The sequence below is a fragment of the Paramormyrops kingsleyae genome, chromosome 1, assembly GCF_048594095.1.
Source record: "Paramormyrops kingsleyae isolate MSU_618 chromosome 1, PKINGS_0.4, whole genome shotgun sequence".
NCBI classification, from domain to species: Eukaryota; Metazoa; Chordata; class Actinopteri; order Osteoglossiformes; family Mormyridae; genus Paramormyrops; species Paramormyrops kingsleyae.
In genome coordinates, this window is record NC_132797.1 from 17,962,880 (window position 1) to 17,983,705 (window position 20,826).

At 45.3% G+C, this 20,826-nt stretch overlaps 1 protein-coding gene across 9 annotated transcripts in view; it reads left to right on the forward strand.

Annotated features, from left to right (window-relative positions):
• LOC111847004 (membrane-associated guanylate kinase, WW and PDZ domain-containing protein 2-like) overlaps positions 1-17,961 on the forward strand; it is a 93,054-nt gene extending 75,093 nt beyond the window's left edge. For 2 of the 9 annotated variants that reach the window (XM_023817806.2, XM_023817813.2), the window contains exons 12-21: positions 613-805; positions 2,657-2,748; positions 3,074-3,266; positions 6,564-6,818; positions 9,988-10,173; positions 10,262-10,553; positions 10,858-11,053; positions 11,463-11,606; positions 12,304-12,442; positions 14,231-17,961. In XM_023817806.2, coding sequence (XP_023673574.1) covers positions 613-805; positions 2,657-2,748; positions 3,074-3,266; positions 6,564-6,818; positions 9,988-10,173; positions 10,262-10,553; positions 10,858-11,053; positions 11,463-11,606; positions 12,304-12,442; positions 14,231-14,517 — 1,977 coding nt within the window. In that variant the 3' untranslated portion in view covers positions 14,518-17,961. Of the gene's footprint in view, positions 1-612; positions 806-2,656; positions 2,749-3,073; positions 3,267-6,563; positions 6,819-9,987; positions 10,174-10,261; positions 10,554-10,857; positions 11,054-11,462; positions 11,607-12,269; positions 12,478-12,756; positions 13,613-14,230 lie in introns of those variants that run through there. The other 7 variants (XM_023817810.2, XM_072711063.1, XR_002838990.2 and 4 more) reach the window with 7 other exon arrangements.
• Positions 17,962-20,826: the final 2,865 nt, after the last annotated feature.

The window sequence follows — 20,826 nt, forward strand, 5'->3', positions numbered from 1 at the left end:
GTGCACATGCACTGAGAGTGTGTGTGAGACATGCAGTACAACCAGCCTAACCTCCTTTCATTTTCTCACAGCATAGTAATGATGCTGTGATACTGGCTCCCATACGTTCTTCCCCTAGCCCTGCTCATGTACATTTGATCCTCGATCAGCAATAAAACACTTATAACTGGAATGCAGTTTCTCTGACTGCAGGAGTGTTGCTCAAAGCCTGGTCTTCTGCCAGAATCACAAGACATAGATAGACAATGCCAGAGAACTTCCAAACGCTTTGACAAACACAGGAGAGCAGTAGATACACACACAACAGTTCTGGACAAGATCCAAGGAGCAGTTGCAGACATAATTGGCAGAGCCTCGAAAATGTCTCCATCTTGGTGTTTTGATTCTAGCTTTAAGGAGCCAAGATAATTATGTTACCTCTCTCACTCTCTCTCTTTCTGTCTCTCAATCCTGGTATGAGATTACACTTGCATATGTGTGCGTGGGCATATGTACTGTACACATGCAACTAGTGGAAAGTAAGACAGCTATGATTTGTGCTGGATGAAGGTTATATGTAACGCTAGCAGTACACCGGTAGAATAAGCAGGTGAGCCGTTGTTCTGTTTGCAGGTAATGTCGCAGTGGGAACTGCAGGGGAGCCCCCAGACCAGCCTATCAACTCCGGGCCTCCTGCACAGCACCGGCCGCCCTGCACCCCACCCCCAGGGGGGGTCTGTACCAGACTCGGCTGACAGTATGGATTTGGGCATGCCTGACCCCTACGACCTATATGAGAAATCGCGGGCTATCTACGAGAGTGGACGTAAGCAAGGCTACTCTAGTTATTTGCAAGAGCAGGGCTGTCTAATATTATTTGTCAGTTGTTTGTATGACTTCATCATACTGTTATATTATCTTACTGTATTTCCAGGCCTTTGGCAGATTACATGGTATGTGGGCCAATAACTCAAAAACTATTTCATGGATCTTTCTCAACCTTTGCAGAGGCATTGTCGGGAAGGGGGGAATGGAAGTTGTTATTCTGCAGACATGGTGTAAGGTTGAAGATCTGAACCTGATCAAATTTTGAGACAAATGATCAATTTGAAGCAGGGTTGCATAATGATATCAGAGAAATGGCAATTTCAGACATTTGACCCATACTTTGTGTCTGCAGTTTCAAAACAGGAGTTCAGCCATCAAGCAACATGAAGTCATTTGTTGACAATATTCATTGTTGTTTTGTGGGCAAGGAATTGGTATACTTTAAGTGAAAGAGCCAAGAGATAAAAATATTCTGATGTGTAAATAATGTTGTTAATTGTAGCTAATCCCATGAATATACTATACTTTTTTTTTACATTTCAGTTATAGTGTGTAAGAGAAACTAGAAAAGAGAAACTGAATATAAATATTTAAATGTAGAAATAATATAATTGATATTTTCAAACAAGGTACTTAACACATACATAAAGGAATACAAGTAATCACCTACTTCGTGGGGATAAATTCTATAAATTGTCATTTAAGTGGAATGTGCAATAAATGAATAAGTATACTTTCAGAGAACACATTTATTAACTTTTACATTTCCAGGTGATCCATCCAGTCAGAACAGATATTGTACAAGTTGGTGAGTGTGAGATGAGTGTTGCTTAGATGGCTGGACCAAATGATAGGGCTGTCCAGGAAGTTCAATGCTGTCATTTTTGACAGCACCAAATTTAGTTGCATTTTATGGTGGCTTCGGGTATTACTTCATCAAATATACATCATACTATCTATAAAAGTCTATTGACCGTTCATCATGCTATTAACTAGAGCCACTAGATGTGAATACCATATCATAATATGAGTGTGAGCCTATTATCAATAATGCTTTCTGTTAAACTAACCACAAGTTACATCCATCACACGCTCTGTGAGAGTAGATGTATCTGATATCCATTATGTCTGCACGTGGGTGTAATTAGGAGCCATAATGTAGCATTGATAGAGGGGTTTGTAAGACTGAAGACCATCAATCTACCTACAGTATGAGCATTGGTGTGGCTGATCTCTATTGTGTGGCTTTGATCAGCATTAGTGGACTAATATGCTGTGTTCACATTCTTCTTGTTAATTAAATATGTCCCCTAAGACCAACATTCCTTTTTGGTCACAAGCTATTTATTAAAGGACGGCGAATGTTAGCGTTATTGTGAAATAAATACGTACATTTCAAAGAAGTTTGCACTTGATATAAAGTGAAAAGTGAACAGTCAGCTTCCTCAGAGGAGAAGATGAAAGGTGTTTTCAGCAGCTCTATCTTGAGATATTACATAACATTTCCTGTACTGCTTTGTGTTTGTGAATCCCCCAAATCCCTAGATTGTAATTGTTCTCCTCTAGGTCTGTAAGGTCATGGAGTTGCCTTTAATTATCAAGCTTTCTATAGCCTGGTCATAAGTCAGCTCCATAGTTATGGACCCCTGGTCACTCCTAAGTCGCCTGCGGTCAGATTCACACTTCTGCTTGTCTGCAGATTCCCACCCACATCTCCTGAGACACTCGCTTCCCTTTAGGAGCACAGTAGATCATTTCATCTCCCCAGACGGCCTCACACAGTGCTGAACAGAATCTCATCTTCAGATGGACTCATGCTTTCTGCTCTTGCGGTCTCAACCCACCCTAGGGCCTGATTACCAAGAGCTGGAAATTCACCTGCACAGGGAGGCGAACGGCTTTGGGTTTCGGATCCTGGGAGGAGACGAGGCGGTGCAGCCTGTGAGTCTGATATGGCTCCTGGGTGTGACAGAGGACACTCATTAATTCGTCATACTGAGAACTGAAGCCGGTGACAGACTCACCATTCAGTCACTCGCTGTGAACGAAAAGATGGCATTCACAGTCACACACTGGTCGCATTAACACACAATGTATACAAATACAGGAGACATTGTAGTCATAGAAACAATGTAGTCATAGAAACTGAATTCTAATTCTCATAAATTTTAAAGCACTGATTAGTTGCACACTCATGTCCCATATCACTTTTATCCTGTATATGGCACTAATGGTATATCTTGACCCTTGACCTTTGCACCCCCAGATTCTGATAGGAGCAGTCATCGAACAGAGCCCAGCAGAGCGGGATGGGCGGTTACGGCCAGGGGACGAGTTGGTGGCTGTGGACGGCGTGACAGTGGCTGGCAGAGCGCACAGACATGTCATTGACCTGATGCACGCAGCTGCCCGCAATGGAGAAGTCCGTCTCACTGTGAGGAGGAGAGTGCCGGGCACAGGTGGGTAAGGTGGCACTATCGTGTGAGCATGCCTTTGCCAGGTTAGTGTGAGGTCCTGACTGTGAGAGGGAGAGTGCCGGGCACAGGTGGGTAAGGTGGCACTATCGTGTGAGCGCGCCTTTGCCGGGTTAGTGTGAGGTCCTGACTGTGAGAGGGAGAGAGCCGGGCACAGGTGGGTAAGGTGGCACTATCGTGTGAGCGCGCCTTTGCCGGGTTAGTGTGAGGTCCTGACTGTGAGAGGGAGAGAGCCGGGCACAGGTGGGTAAGGTGGCACTATCGTGTGAGCGCGCCTTTGCCGGGTTAGTGTGAGGTCCTGACTGTGAGAGGGAGAGTGCCGGGCACAGGTGGGTAAGGTGGCACTATCGTGTGAGCGCGCCTTTGCCGGGTTAGTGTGAGGTCCTGACTGTGAGAGGGAGAGAGCCGGGCACAGGTGGGTAAGGTGGCACTATCGTCTGATCGCGCCTTTGCCAGGTTAGTGTGAGGTCCTGACTGTAAGAGGGAGAGTGCCGGGCAAAGGTGGGTAAGGTGGCACTATCGTGTGAGCGCGCCTTTGCCGGGTTAGTGTGAGGTCCTGACTGTGAGAGGGAGAGAGCCAGGCAAAGGTGGGTAAGGTGGCACTATCGTGTGAGCGTGCCTTTGCCGAGTTAGTGTGAGGTCCTGACTGTAAGAGGGAGAGTGCCGGGCAAAGGTGGGTAAGGTGGCACTATCGTGTGAGCGCGCCTTTGCCGGGTTAGTGTGAGGTCCTGACTGTGAGAGGGAGAGAGCCGGGCAAAGGTGGGTAAGGTGGCACTATCGTGTGAGCGTGCCTTTGCCGAGTTAGTGTGAGGTCCTGACTGTAAGAGGGAGAGAGCCGGGCAAAGGTGGGTAAGGTGGCACTATCGTGTGAGCGTGCCTTTGCCGGGTTAGTGTGAGGTCCTGACTGTGAGAGGGAGAGTGCCGGGCAAAGGTGGGTAAGGTGGCACTATCGTGTGAGCGTGCCTTTGCCGGGTTACTGTGAGGTCCTGACTGTAAGAGGGAGAGAGCCGGGCAAAGGTGGGTAAGGTGGCACTATCGTGTGAGCGTGCCTTTGCCGGGTTAGTGTGAGGTCCTGACTGTGAGAGGGAGAGAGCCGGGCAAAGGTGGGTAAGGTGGCACTATGGTGTGAGCGTGCCTTTGCCGGGTTAGTGTGAGGTCCTGACTGTAAGAGGGAGAGAGCCGGGCAAAGGTGGGTAAGGTGGCACTATCGTCTGATCGCGCCTTTGCCGGGTTAGTGTGAGGTCCTGACTGTGAGAGGGAGAGTGCCAGGCACTGGTGGGTACGGTGGCACTATCGTCTGATCACGCCTTTGCCTGGTTACTGTGAGGTCCTGACTGTGAGAGGGAGAGAGCCGGGCAAAGGTGGGTAAGGTGGCACTATCGTGTGAGCGCGCCTTTGCCGGGTTACTGTGAGGTCCTGACTGTGAGACGGAGAGCAGTGGGATTTAGATGGGGAGAGCAGTGGGATTTAGATGGGGAGAGCAGTGGGATTTAGATGGGGAGAGCAGTGGGATTTAGATACACTGTTGTCATTCAGACAGTTTATTTAGCAAACACTCGTCCAAAATGATGTGCAGCTGAGGAAAAGAGCACAGGGTCAGCCAGTGTCCCTGGAGCAATTGGGTTGCTTATAATGTTATTCAACCTGACATTGGATTTGAACCCATGATATTCTCAGCAGTACGGATCTTCGACCTGCACACACTCAAGCCAAAGGGTAACCCTCCCTTTTGTGATTTTTGGGCAAAGACCCGTTTTCATTCCCCTGTTTATTTGCCTTATTTGTAGTCTAATCCTGCATAAATCTATTGAATTCCATCCTCTCCCTATCTCGTCCACTCTTTCAGACTATTTGTTCCCTACTTTTTCTAACTCAGATGTCCCAGGGATACCCCATTCCCTTTATTATCAAGGTTTCCTTCGTCCAAGAAATGTCAGGGTCAGCTCCTGTTGTCTATCTTTTGTGTCCCTTCCCCATTTGGCCAGCAGGCATTGCTGGCCATCCTGTCCTTTCTGTCAGCCTTTGTGTGTTCCCTTGCTCCCTGTCATAGGGTTGCCAACCGTCCGGAATTGTCCGGGACATCCCAAAATATGGGTGATTTTGATTCGTCCCTTCACTGAATAAACCCCGTTTTGTCCTGTGAGCTGCAAGTGGGTCATCCACTTCTTTCCCAGCCTGCACCATGCCACGCCGTCGCCCCAAATCCGCCCTGATCCATGACAGGTGCCTGGTTCCGAGGAACCACCGGTTTCAGTTGGTACCCAGCAAATGGTCCAAGACACAGTGAAACTGTGTGTATTTTTGCTGAGTTTTCATTCCTGTTCTGGTACAAATCTCATCTTCTCATTTTGTATTTTGGAGTTTTGAATTTTTATTCCAAAACTAATCATAAAACACTTATGTAATTATTTAGGTAATACTTGACTGGGCACAAATAATATATATGCTATTACTTATGTATTAATTAACCACAAACTAAGTTATAGTTAAATACTGATCTCATGTTAGTTCATTATTAATGAATCATGATGCATCTTTCATCCTAAGCAATTATTGTTATTATATCTAATTCTTTAAGCCCTTATGAACTACTGAAAGAACAAGTAATGAATAACACAAGCGAAATACTGATCTCATGTTTGTTCATCATTAATGAATCATGATGCATCTTTTATCGATTTTATTTGTTCATGATTTGTTCATGATTTATACTTCAGTAGTAACTGAGTTATTACTGAGTATTTGTGCCCCATCAAGTAATGTGTTACCAAAACATTTCATTTAGGTGTAATTCAAAATAATCTAAGCTTTAAGTAAACTTTAAGATTTATAAATATGACTTGGATATCATCTCTGGTTATTCAGGTTGTAATTAATGAAAAGAAAATGTACAATAATGCAATACTACGATGTACAATAATACAGTTGAATATAATACAGTTAAAATAATTGATCAGTTAACTGGTGCACAGTGGCCCATTGGAGAGCACTGTGGCCACATATTTCCACGGGAGGGGGTTCTATTCCTGCCTCTAGCTCTGTTTGTGGAATTTTTATGTCCTCCCCATTTCCACATGGGTTCTGTCTGGGTATTCCATTTTCCATTTTAGGTGAATTGGAGACTCTAAAATGCCCATAGTGTCTGCATGTTTGTATGATTATTAAGGCGTCCCCTGCTTTCTGGCAAAAGCTCTAGGCTCACAGCACTGGATTAGAATAAACGGCAGGATGGCTTGTTAGTTTAAGCCTCCATTTAGTGTTCTGTCACTTTGTTGACTTCAGGTGAGCGTTGTCCGGAGAATGGCGGGAGTCCCAGGGCCATGTCCACGCACCAGAGCTCACCAAAAAGTGAGTCAGGCGTGTTGCCAGGCAACCGCAGCAATGCCCCACCCCCCGGACCTGGCTCCTCCCCACCTGAGGGATCGGTACCCCACAGCCCACAGAGCAGCGAGGTCATCATCCAGCGCAAGGAAAATGAAGGCTTTGGCTTCGTCATCATCAGCTCGCTGACCCGACCGGAGTCTAGCGCCACCATCAGTAAGTGTTCATGCTTCATGATAAGCCATATTTTCATAAACAGCAACTGGACAGGGAAAAAAAACATTTGCAGCTAAAATGTCAAGTTGCAGAAGCTCAGCATCAGTGATAATGTAGCTTCTAGCTGCGCATATGTGTTTCCTGTCTACACTCTGCATCGGTCTCTTTGTCTTCGATGCTGTCAGTTTTATGCTATGTACCTTGTAAACTTCACAGTACTGTGCAAAAGGCAGTCAGAGAAATTATATTTAAATGATCTTTATGTTGGTGTAAAACTATGATATTGTGTCTGTTAAAAGTGTGTTAGCTTAGCCATTTCCAAATCTCTCCTAAAGTCACACCAGTATTTGCAGTAATCATTAAATACAAAAGCCACGACAGTAAGACCACTGACAGGTGAAGTGAATAACATTGATTGTCTCATGGATGCCACGGGTGCCATTATATGCAAGCAGGAAGTTGGAAGCAGGAAAAACGCCCAAGCGTAAGGATCTTGGCCAGGGCAAAATTTTGACAGCCAGTCAACCGGGTCATCTCCAAAACAGCATGTCTTGTCGGCTGTTCCCAGTATGCAGTGGTCAGTACCTACCAAAAGTGGTTCAAGGAAGGCCAACTGGGAAAGCGGAGATGGGTCATGAGCACCCAAGTCTCACTGATGCACGTGGGAAGTGAAGGCCAGCCCGTTTGGTCTGATCCCACTGATGCACGTGGGAAGTGAAGGCCAGCCCGTTTGGTCTGATCCCACTGATGCACGTGGGAAGTGAAGGCCAGCCCGTTTGGTCTGATCCCACTGATGCATGTGGGAAGTGAAGGCCAGCCCGTTTGGTCTGATCCCACTGCAGTAACGCAAACTGCTGAAAAGGTTAATGCTGGCTATGATAGAAAGATGCCAAAATGTGAAATCTATTGCAGCTTGCTGCTGTTGGGATTGTGTAGCTGCACACTGGTCTGAGTGCCCATGCTGACCCCTGACCCCCATCTACTGTTGAAAACATCTATAATGGGCATGTGAGCATCAGAACTGGACCATGGACCAATGTAAGAAGGTGGCCTGGTCTGATGAGTCACATTTTTTGTTACATCGGGTAGACAGCCGGGTGTGTGTGTGTCGTTCTTAGGAGGAGATGGTACTAGGATGCACTATGGCAAGAAGGCAGTGTGATGCGCTGGACAACTTTCGACTGGGAATCTTTGGGTCCTCTCATTCATGTGGATGTTACTTTGACACATACCACCTACCTAATCATTGTTGCAGACCAAGTACAGCCCTTCATGGCAATGGTACTCCCTGATGGCAGTGGCCTCTTTCACCAGCATAATGCTCTTTCACTGCAAAAAATTGCTCAGCAGTGGTTTAAGGAACATGAATCAAAATTCAAGGTGTAGATTTGGCCTCCAAATCCCCCAGATCGCAGTCCATTCAAGCATCTGGGGGATGTGATGGACAAACAAATCTAATCCATTGAGATCCCACCTCACAATGTACAGGGTTCCCCCAATTCCAGTCCAGACCAAGACATTAGCAGCAGCTCCTTTAAGTTAGGGTTCCCCAATTCCGGTGTTGGAGAGCTAGTCTCACAGCTTGCATATATACCTGCACAAACACACCTTAATCAGCTAATTACCAGGTTTAATAGCTGTGTTTGATCAGGTAAATATGCAAACTGTGTTGCAGACTGAGAGCTTCATTATTGGCATGAGGGGGACCTACAGCACACAGAATCAGGCTGGTGGTTGTAATGCTATGGCTGATCAGTGGGTACCCTGAACTCGACATTAGCGTACCATGTTTAGTTAATCAGTACCTCATCGAGTTATTTAACTAATTAAGTTAATTAGTTAAGTGAGGTGGTGGTGAAATTTAACAAATACATGGAACGGCTGGGGTGGCCCCATGGAGAAGTCTGGGAACCAAAGCAGTGTTCAAGATCTTTATTGGCCATGTGCAACAGGAATGCTTAGTCGTGTAGCCTTGCAGGGTTATGAAATCATAAAAACAGAGCAGGCGGTGCTCTGATGCTGCAAAACCTACTACCAGACTGCAAAGGGGGTGACGAGTCTGTGGCTGGGATGACTAGCATCCTGATTTATAGACTGAACCATCTTACACCATTGGTTAAGGTACCACTGGTCAATGGAGGGTAGTTCAGTCCCTGCCACTCTGAAGAGTTTTTTGACTACCTCAGTGACCGCAGCCCTAGTGATGGGCAAGTCCACCAACTCCGTTTCCTCCAAGGAAGGCGTGTCAGTGGGTACTCCTTCCACTGCCCAACTATATTCCCCGTTAAGCCCTGCTTCTGCCTGCTGAGTCGGCTTGTGAGAGTTTCACTTACACAAAAATGTTCTGAAGACAGAAGCAAAGATGATTAGTTCAGAGAGATAACCAATCAGATTGTAGAGGAGGTGGGTCCAAGCAACTAGCAGAGGTGGGACCAAGAAACTCTAAGTCAATGGGAGGTTATCCTCTTGTTCGCTGGAGTGAGCTCCAACATACAAGTGCCGAACCAGGGTGTTATGAGTAAACTCAAGTCTTCCAGAGCAACCCCAAAGTGGAATAGACTCCATCTCCCCTCCGGGAGTTTGGTTTCGGAGCCCATGCTGTGTGTTGAGGGGAGCCTAAATAAATCTAGGTGGTATCACTTTAGCTCCCACATCAGCTCAGGCTCCCACCACAGAGGTTAAGTTCCATGTCCCTCAAGCCTATTTTGGGAACCGGGGAAAGGCCCTATCTTCTGATCTCAGCCACATTGCACCAGATTGCCCGGTTGGGTCCCACGCGTGATGGCCTTACCAGCAGGCACTCATCAGTGAGCCCCCCAGGTCCAGTATCCCTGTTCTGGGCAAGGTGTCTGGGCACTTGATTTTGTCCATCCTAAGGCTTTTGGAGAACAGAAGAAATTCTTATTTTTATGGTGTTACTATTCATTTGCATATATTCAAATCTTAAATTGTGTTTTATGAGCAAAATACACTTACTACCCAGAAAAACATTTAAACATTTTCTTTGGCTGCCTAAGACTTCTGCCAATAATGTATATCAATTTGCTGTCCACTTAAAACAATATTAAAAACAATAGGGATCCAGCATCTGACACTGCTTGGACCCCTAATTATAACACAGTGCTCAAGGAACAGCTCTGAACTCGACATTGGCTTGTTTCCCCCTCAGCCGTGCCCCATAAGATCGGCCGCATCATCGAGGGCAGCCCGGCTGACCGCTGCGGGAAGCTGAAGGTGGGGGACCGGATCCTGGCTGTGAACGGGCAGTCCATCATCGACATGCCACATGCCGACATTGTGAAGCTCATCAAGGATGCAGGCCTGAGTGTCACGCTGCGCCTGGTCCCTCAGGAAGGCAAGCAGGTTCCGACACGCCCGCTGCACCTGAGATCTGCCAGTTAGCATGTATCTCTGACGGCTGTGTGTCGCTGTGTCTCTCACAGAGCTGAGCAGTCCTCCCTCTGCGCCGGGCTCCGAGAAGCAGAGCCCCATGGCTTCCCAGCCTAACCCAGCTCTCCAGCAGAGCCCCGTCAGCCAGATTGGGGTCCAGCCGGTCAGTCAGCCAATGGTCCAACCCGTCACCCAGCCGGTGGTCCAACCCGTTAGCCAACTGGTCGTCCAACCCGTCAGCCAGCTACCCAACCAGCCGATCAACCAGATAGTCAGCCAGCCCATCAGCCAGATAGCCAATCAGCCAGTGTCTCCAGTGTCCCAGATGTACGGCCATGATAGCAGGTATGGCGATGCCAGAGCTAGCAAAGAGTAGCGTGATATGACATCACACAGCTCTGAAATGATCAAATGGCACTCTGGTAATGGTATCATTGCAGGTGCTCACAGAATACAGGAAACCACAGGGATGCTGTAATAACATAAAGATAGCTCAACAGGATGTGCGAACTCATGGTGATGAGGAAGCTATTGGGATAAATTAATTTGCAGAAATTATTTGGAGAATTTACCAGGGTTTTGTGTGTGTGTATTTGATTATGCACACATGTACCTCGTCAAGGTCTTCTTTAATTTGACTTTGTGTTAGCTACAGATCGGAGGTGAAGGCGAGGCAAGATGTCAAGCCTGACATTCAGCAGCCCTTGTTCACAGACTACCGACAGCCTCCTGTGGACTACAGACACCCTCCTGTAGTGGATTACCGCCAGCCACCCCTAATAGATTACAGACAGCTCTCCCCAGATTCCCGGGAATTCCCTATTCCGGACTACAGACAGCCACAGGTAATCACACAATTTCAAGCTACAGATAGCTACAGGTTAGCACATTTTTATTCGCAAACTGTACACAAACAACGTCAGCAGTTTATCCCAATCGGGGTAATCCTCCTGTGCATTTGAAAAGAAAATGAGTTTTAGAAGCTCATTTCTTGTTCCTGTCATTCTGAGCAATCCTTTAATTCAAATATGCTCTCCATTGCTTGCACATGTTCTCTGCAGTTACAGGCTTTATTATCACATGAGGCACCTAGGCTTCTCAATACGGTCATTTCTCTTGTTTACAGTCCTCACTGTGAGTGTCGTCCCTGAATGAGTTGTAAGGATGAAGCGTCACATGGCGGTTTGTCACGTTTAAGTTGGCTCTGGCATCCGTCTGATGCCCCGCGTGTTTGCCGCGTGTCTGTCTCGCCAGGCCTTTGATTACTTCACAGTGGAGCTGGAGAAGAGTGCCAAGGGCTTCGGGTTCAGTATTCGTGGGGGGAGGGAATACCAGATGGACCTGTTCGTCCTGCGGCTAGCGGAGGACGGTGCCGCAACTCGGAACGGGAGGATGAGGGTGAGCTGGCTTGGCTACCTGTGCTGAAGGCAGGACCCCAGATGTCCATGCTGAATTTCACTGGTTGCCATCAACGTTGCTCGCTCAGATCCTTAACCGGCCATTAATACAGTATAGTTGCCCTGGAACGCTGGGGGTCATAGCTTTGTGTTCGAATTCCTGGGTGTTTCCCGAAGCCGCCTTAACGCTACGTCATTTGTAAGTTCTATGTTAATAGAACAAGCGACGTAGCGTTAAGAAGCCTTCAGGAAACTCACCCCCTGTCAGTAAAGATGGCATCTTTTTAGTAAAGAACGCACTGACATATTTTCTTTGTGCTTTTTATTCATTTTTGTGGCTCTCTGAACTGTCGTTTAGATTTTTATGACTTTTTAAAATTTGAAATCTCTATATTAATTTTTATATAATATCTTGCCTGTCTGGCCCAGCTAGAAAAAAATTCATAATATTTGTTGCCAAAGATTTTGTACTCATATTTCAGCTGCTATGTTGTTTTGTACTTTTCAGTCTCTCGAGTAAACACGTCTTCTTAATCACCTTTTCAGTAGTATTTACCCCCACTGACAGGATTCCAGCACGGGTAGATTTGTGTAACGAGTGGCTGTACTCATTGCTAACCTTAGCGATGCATAGGTTAACAATCTCTGCTGGGTGCTGTCTCAGCACTCGGCTCACATGGCTGCTGTACCCTACGCAGGTCGGGGACCAGATCATCGAGATTAATGGGGAGAGCACACGTGACATGACCCACGCCCGAGCCATCGAGTTGATTCGGGCTGGGGGTCGCAGGGTGCGGCTTCTGTTGAAGAGGGGCACGGGGCAGGTCCCTGATCATGGTGGGTGCCCCACAGGGGTACATGACTGATTCAAAACAGGATGGGATCAGGTCCTTTTCTGTGGTAACCCACACATACTGAAGTTGGAACACTGGTCTAGTGGCTTTAAAAACTTTTAATAACGCTAAGCTAATATGATCTTTTATCTAGCATGTCCATTTAATTAACCTTAAACTTAGTGTTTCTTCCTGTCAGCAAGCTACGTTGTTAACATTAACTTTCCTTTACCGGACTAACAATGGTGTATCTGTCTGTCTTAGTCTCTATGGCCTAGCTGCAATGATTGGTGTAGGCTGTTCCTCCCCTCCCTTTAGGAATGGTACCTTCCAACCACTCCATCTGCATGAAAGGTGACAAGCATGGCTCCCCCTATTTCTTCTTAATGGGCCACTCTAAAGACACGGTTTGTAAACTTCTGCATGTGTTCTTACCTCTCTGTTCTAATTTGTCTCAATGTACTGACATCTCTCTCTACCGAATGCTTGTAGGGGTAGGTGATGTCTGTAAGGTTTGGGGGTATGGGGGGGGGGGGTGGTCTGTGGGAATAAATAGGAAACTGTGGCTGTCCTACACAGTGCGTTTCTGACCTTAGATCTGCTGATCCGTCCCTCTAATCCTTTGCTCTCCTTGTTTTTCTGTTTCTCTGTCTTTCCCTTTTCAGGACTTTTGTTCACATTTTGTCTGATTACATGTACCTGCATATACGTTGTGGCATTCTGGGAATTTTGTTTTCCTTTTTTTAATTGTATAATTGTTTTGGATTAATGTTTCGGGTTTGCGTAGGATGTTATATGCATGGACCGCGGAATCAGGGGAGAACTTATGAAAAAAGTTACCGACAAGTATTTGGATGCAAACTGATAAATCTTCATTAATGATAGCCCAAAATGTATCCACCTGTTTTTTCAAACAAAAATGTGCTTTTTAGGTGAGGTGAAGGATATTGATTACTCACTTAGTGTTGAGATTTGATATCTACCAATCATCTGTATTTTCGACTGCTTACGTTATCAGCAGCAGCGGCCAAATCTAAGCATGCATTTTGAGGCAAAAGAATGTATATGAGCAGACTTTGACATTTTTGAAAAAAATAGAGACAGAAGCTTATATCTGAGTTTTTCAAAAGCAAACGGATGAGTGAACTTGACTTTCTGCCCCTCCATACCTCCCCCCCCCCCCCCCCCCCCTTGTTCGGCTGCACTCTGCGGTCCGCGGTCCATGCTTATGTGGCTCTAAGGTTATATTAGTAAATTTTAATATCCATAGAAACTGAACATGTAAAATGTGTGCATGACCGGGAAGAGCAAAGCTGTATGAAGTGATACATTTAGCTAATGCATAAGGAGTCCTGCACCTACTATTCAACTCCATAATCTTAAGGTGCAAAGACGGAAAGTACATATTACAGTATAACAGATCTGTAAATGGGCATCAGGCGTTCATAATTATAGAAGTATTGGTCAATATTTGACACGCTTCATCACATACCTTGCTGTTATTTTTGCCTTATTTATACCTGAATTGTATCCACCATCTAAAAATCTGGGGGAGAGTAGCAATCAGCTGTCAATGGCTTTTTCCAGGGGTCTGTTTGTGGTGAGTAATTCTGGACTAAAAAATGTGGGTTTCGACAGTGGTGGGTAGCAGTGAGGATCTGTGCTGACCTGCTTTAGCAAATCTTTGAAGCGCAACCCTTCCAGAACTGTCCTACAAACCGTAGCTGCATATGATTGGGCCAGCAGTGCCTGTGTGAGGGTGTCACTAACAGTTTGCCTTGTCTCTCAATAGATAGCCCCACCCCCGGGGACGCTCAGCCTACAGCCTCCCCAAGCCTGCCGGAAGTAGCTCCTCTCCTTGAAACTGTGACCATACCATTGCCTTCATCTTATCTAGCTCCGCCCCCCATTTCCCACCAGCTGCTCCCTCTGGAGGCGACACGGGAGGCAATGTACATGAACAGGCCGGGGTACCCCCACAGCCCCGGAAAAGCAGGCTCATTCCGACACGGTCGGCCTGGGTTGGGGGGCAGATCGGCCGAGCCCAGTGGGAGTGGCTGTGTGAATGGGAGGGGATGAAAGGCCATGAGTGGCAGGACCACTCTCCAATGGCATTGATGCGAGATGGCAGAGGAACACCCACAATCTGAATGGAAAAACGCAATGATCCTGGAGCCCCAGCTACATAAGAGAGCATGAGAAATGTCTAGGGGAGGCCATGGGAGAGAAAAGAGCGCCACCCACTGGGGGAATGGTAATTGAGCATAGCCTAGCAATGGCACCAAGTTCTTGAACACAAACTTGGTTGTGAAAGGAGGTGCACAGAGCATTTATCCAAGCAGCACTGCTTCTGTTGGGGCAGACTGTGTAGGAGATCTCCTGCTTCCACCTATCTCTCATCCCTTCCACCTGTGGCAGCACAAGGAGCTCCAGCAGCTGAACTCGGACAGGGAGAAGAGAGTTCTGGAGTGTCCAGTAACACAGCGGTCCGGGTCTTCTGCTCCAAGTGTGGGATGCTGGAAAAAATACTGCCAACTGTCACTGGGCCAAGCCAAGCCAGGCCAATCCTGACAAAGTGCTTTTCCATTGTACCATTGACCACCATCAGATGCAAAAAAGTATTAACCCATTTGTTTTTAAATGTCATTTTTATTTATATTGTATTTTGAATTAAGATATTACACCAGTCACCTTAAAAACTGGAAGCATCCAGTCCTGTAAAAAAAAAAAAAAAAAATGCCAACATACCAATGTTACCATGTGCAGCAGCTAATCAGGAGCTGTTTGACAAGTGGTCCCAACCTCTACCACCAGCTGCTTCAACAACCAATTAGGAGCCACGTTACACCACTGACGAAATTCACCACAGACTCGCAGCAGCCATTGCATTAACTGCTAAGGAGTCTGCTTAATGAAGAGGGAGAACGTTGAAGAGTTGATTTTTTTTTATCATCAGCATCTGTGTAGACTGAAAGCTGTAATAAAGGACAGCGATTATCAATGATTATTATTGGAACTCTGCCTTAAAACTGTACAAAGATAGAGATCTACCATGTCAGTGCTAACAGATTTAAAGGATTATATAGCTGTATAGATATATTCTATTAATATACATACATGTACATAAAGTCATTTTAATATTCCTGACTGTGCTAATGACAGTTCTGAACCAATAAGCTAAAGGCGCAGTGCTGAGGACCCATCTGTCCGTTTCGTCCTTGGCTGACTGCAGGGCTCATGGCAGACTTTTGCTTCAGCCCACTCTTTAATGTGTCCGATTAAACAAATAAATGAGTGCGTCCTTTGTGGCCCCAAAGAGCCCAGACCACGATACAGTGGGGGAGCCCTTAGGGCCTTAGAAAGAGATGCGTTATTGCATGGAAGCTGGGGCTGAGTGCCTTAAACTTAGGGACTGGTCAGGATTCGGAGACTGCAGTATAGGCATGAATCTGTGGATTTGCGAAGCTAGGTAGAGATGGCATGTGGGAGGCACTTAGGGTTGCAGTGGGAGGGGTTTAGGGTTACAGAGGGAGGGGCTAGGTCTCGCTTCAGAGTCACTCGAGTGAACTTGCACGGGCCACTCGGGACACTCAAATTTGGATGTTGGAATTTATGTTTGTTTGTTACTGGTTCCTCAAATGCATTAACTGTTTGAATGTCTTTGTTCCACCAGATGGTTTGTTTAATCCAGGGTTTACCTTCCTGTCTTTAATGCCACTAGCAGTGTGTCTAGCATGAATGCTGCTGATTTGTACAATCACGCCTCAGCGTAGATGTCAGTAGTTCCTCAGCTGTGTGGAGTTGCAAAGCGGAGGTGCAAGTTTGAGTCCTGTGCTGGGGGTTCTTAAGATGGCTGTAGATGGCAAATGTGCAGTATGCTGGGAGCTCTCTAGTTCCCTCTCCTGGTCAAGACTGGTTTAGCAAGAAGCTCTACAGAACTGATATTGATGTTTGCCTGTTCACTTTGCGTTTAAAAAAGAATTATATATATATGTCTAAGCTAATGAACAGGTTTGTAGCAGAAAAGTTATCCTGTATGTTACCAAATTCAAGTTAAAATAAGACTGTTGCCATGAGATTGTTGTAGTTTATTTATTTATTCATGATGTTGTAGAAATACTGTTCTTATATTGCAGTTACAGAGCAGTGTGTGCTGTGAGTTAGCTGGCTTGGTTCTGGTGCCTTTGGACTGTGTGGCCGACAGCTCCTTCATACCGGACTGAGGCTTGTTTAAAAACACTCATGGTTTTCTGAACCATTTATGCTGATTTAAGTAGATTGTGAAGTGTTGAATAAGAAACTATGAAAAGGCAGGTGGACCAATTATGATGTGTATTTAATTAAGGAATTCAAAGCCCAAACATTCTGTTATAAATGTATGTGTTATAATATGACCATTGCATTGCAATTGTACGTGTACATTTACAAGGAGTACCTTTCCACTGTAGACTTGAGATAAGATCCTGGCAACTTCAAATTATTAGTGTAATTCCCTTCAAGCGAGCTCGATGGGCCGAATGGCCTCCTCTCGTTTGTAATTTTCTTATGTTGTTAGATGTGTGATCTTCACCAAGGTCTTCAGGAGATTGGAATCCTGCCTTCTTTGGTGTGATTGGTCTGGCTTTGGAACATAATCTCAGCCCGGTAACAGGTCTGCACACCCCAAAGGCACCGGCTGCTTCTCTCACACCGGCATCCTCAACATGTGCTTACAACACACCAGTAGAGTGGAAATGGACTTTGCATACTCTGTTACATTATGTGCCAAATAGCTGGTGATTATTTCTGTGATCAGCGACCCAGGCAGTGGGTTTAACCACAGTCCAGCTTCAGTGTGGGTGGTAATTGGCTCGGGGAGGCAGGTCTTTTTCCTCAAACTGTGCGATTCAGATTTTGGCCCTCATGGAAAAGCTTTCCTCATGAAGAAGACAAAGCTTGCTCTTCGTGCGAATGTGAGACTGGTTCCACGTGGAAGTCCATCCAGGCATATCGTCCCAGAGCCTCCGGGAGCATGAGCACCAGCAAAGAGGGCTGAGGTGGCCGTGGATCTTTACAGCAGCGGACGACAACGAGCGCGAGCTGGGTCGCCATCCCCAAGCGCTCCCTGACATACTCATGAGCACCGTGTCATACTCCTATTGCGTGTTCCCAGCTACTCGTGACACTCGTGATACGTGCGTTCACGTGAGGCGGAGATGACCGCGTGCAGATTTCCGCCCACCATCATTTTCTAGATTGCTAGCAAGCAAACAGTGGACAACGGCGGCATGTACATGGACTTCATGCATATCAGTGTTACTGTGCTGTGGTCCCTGTGTGTTCACCCGGTAAAGCCGTATCTCTATGAATGAGATTCTGTGTTTTTTTTAAAAAAACAACAAAAACCTGGAAGTCGCAACTATTTTTATGAAATGCAACCCTTCAAAATATGTTAACTTTTGCAGAAATCTTGTTTACTGTATGCTATTCTAAAATACTGTGAAATAAATCCTCAACACAGTGTGGAGTATTTCAGAAACATCATTCATTGTTTATCTTTTTCTTGTGAAATGTTCTGAGTTTTGCCCCACCAAACTAGTATATGCTATTAAGTGTGATTTCATGGTGGATTGACACACACAGTTCCACCTTGGCGTAAAATACCTTTACTGACTCGTGACGTTCAAATCGGGCATTGTGGGAACAATGTTGAAAGTCAAGTGGTGCTGTAATGAGGAAATAAAAAAGAACAATCAAGCACATAAACCTTTTACTTAAAATATTGCTCATCTGAGTTAGAAAATTGGTCCTACCCATATTTATTTGTACAACTGCCATATATTTTAAATTATTTGAGACATGCTGTAAAAATCAACGAAGACGTGATTTTTTTAAATTGCATGATTTTTAAAATTGCATGATTCACATTAATATTAAAATCAGAACAGAGTAAAAATATAGGTAGGTAGGTATTATGTAACCATGTGGAGTGGACCAAATGATGGAAATACCTCCGATATTAATATCAAGGATCTAAAAAGGGGTAGGGCTGCCCTCGGCCTTCATAACAACTCCAGTCCTTCATGGAATGTTGCCACTCAAGTCTTAAACTATGTGTCGTTTGAAATCAGACAAATATTCAGGAGCCCCCTTTTTCGAGGGGAGGAGGTGAAAATGTGCTCTATACTGTAACTTTCCATGAACTTTCCATAAAATTTAGAAGGCCATGGAAGTTGTTTGATTTCATCCTGGTGTTAATGAAAACCTTCTTGAATTTATTTGTGTGTCTAGAGATATGGGAATGTGTGTGTATGTAATATGGGAACATCATGAGGGAACACCATAGGATGCACCTAGCCTAATATTTCTTAGAAGAACAAGCAGAGCAATCATCACACATAATAAGTCACTTAAGATGGTCATCCAAACCATAACTGAAGCTTGAACACTTTGAGGTTATGCATCTTTGTGCATTGGCCTTGTAGTCAAGCAGTGTCCAAACACTGGCATTGCAATAAATTCTGCCGTATTAAAATTCACATGATATCACAAGGGTGTGATTCAGTTCTGTGGTAAATCTAAGGCCATACTTTTATGGTGTTCCATCCCTGCCTGTGAGCTGCAACATCTTTGCTGAAGCAGGTTCTTCTTGGTTCTTCAAAATTAGTTATTCATGTGGTGTTTCCATTATTTTGTCTAGCCTGCTGTCAACAATACTAACATGTTGACTTCTGCAGGCACAAGTGAAACTGTGTGAAATTCATATGTAGCTTCATTATAAGCAACAACTACAGAGTTTTTAATAAACATATACTGTACAGCAAGATGTATTTTTTACCTGCTTAACAGGTAAAGTAAATAATTAACTTTTTGGATAAGCTTATTTATGCAAAACAGCCTTCTTTCTCCTTTGGTCAGCTTGCCTCTCATCCCTCCAAATCGCCCAGTACAATCAGGATAATTTTTGTGTATACAGCTAATTCAACACTTGGGAGAGAGAATAACAGGCCACATCCACCAATGCAGACCAGGAGAACCACACCAAACCACAAAGCACTACCAGTCGGGGCACCCACAACAAAGAGGAAATATTACCTGCATCAGGACCAGCAGAGCATAAGTAGAACACAGACCATCCATGAGGAACGGAATACCTCAGAAGACAAGTCAATGTCTAATCTGTGTACACAAATTCTCCACCCGCCCTGCAGGGCAAAGAACAGCAGGCTAGCAACAAAAGTCAGAAAGTCAACTGTCATCCTAACAAAAAAGTGAAAAAACTAACAAGAATAACAATTTATATTTACATATACTTCTTATTTAGCAGATGCTGTTGTCCAAAATGACATGCAGGTGACTCAGGTATCTTATTAAAAACAAGGTGCTGTCAAGGAGTCAACTAGGCGTAAGTGTGGCTAGGCTGAGCTTAGAATGAAAGCCCAGTCAGAAAGCAAGAACAGAATATGACTATTCAATGACTAGAAGTGCAACATAAGAACACTGAGGGAATTTGAAGAGACATCAAGCTAATAGAGGAATTCATGGAACAGATGGGCCTTGAGGCGTTTCTTGAAGGTGGAGAGGGAGTCTGATGACCAAATGTGGTTCAGTCTCTTATTCCACCATCTAAGAAGCACACATGTGAAATGGCTGGAGTGACATTTTCACGTAGTGGAGAAATCTCCAAGTGGTGTTGGTTTGCTGACCAAAAAGGGCAAGATGGGATGTAGGTCTTAAGGAGCCTCTTAATGGAGATGGATCTTTGTCCATTAATGGATCTGAAGCGTAGCACCAAGGACTTGAATCTGATGTGAGCGACTTTTGGGAGCCAGTGAAGAGAGACAGGGAGGGGTGTAATATGAGTGTATTCAGCCTGATTGAATATCATACAGTACGTGCTGATTCAAGCTGGTATAGCATTTTATCATCTGCAGCAGCCTGACAGCACAAGCTGGTTATCCTGCTAGTAGAGAGTTTCAATAGTCTAGTTGCAAGGTAACAAGTGCCTGGACTTCAAGCCGGGCTGCACATGCAAACAGAAAATGCCTGGTCTCTCTGATGTTATTGAGGGGAAATCCGCAAGATTGGGAGACAGCTTTTACTTGCTCAGCAAAGAACAGTCTGGTAGGTCCTGTAAGAAGGAATACATATTCTAGTCGATACCATGACTCTGTTTCGTTGTTATGTAATGTATCGTTTTCACATGCTCTGCATTCATGTACACAATACACATGGTTTGGCATGTCCACGGCGCCCCCTGTTCTGCCCCAAACGCTTCCAGAAAGGAACTCATCTCTCTAGGTGGATGCAATCACAATTCAATGTCCCCAGCTGTTAGTTATTTATGATTTTACTCTAGAAATACATTCATTTTGTCAAAATGCTTAAAGTGAGATGATACAATGGATA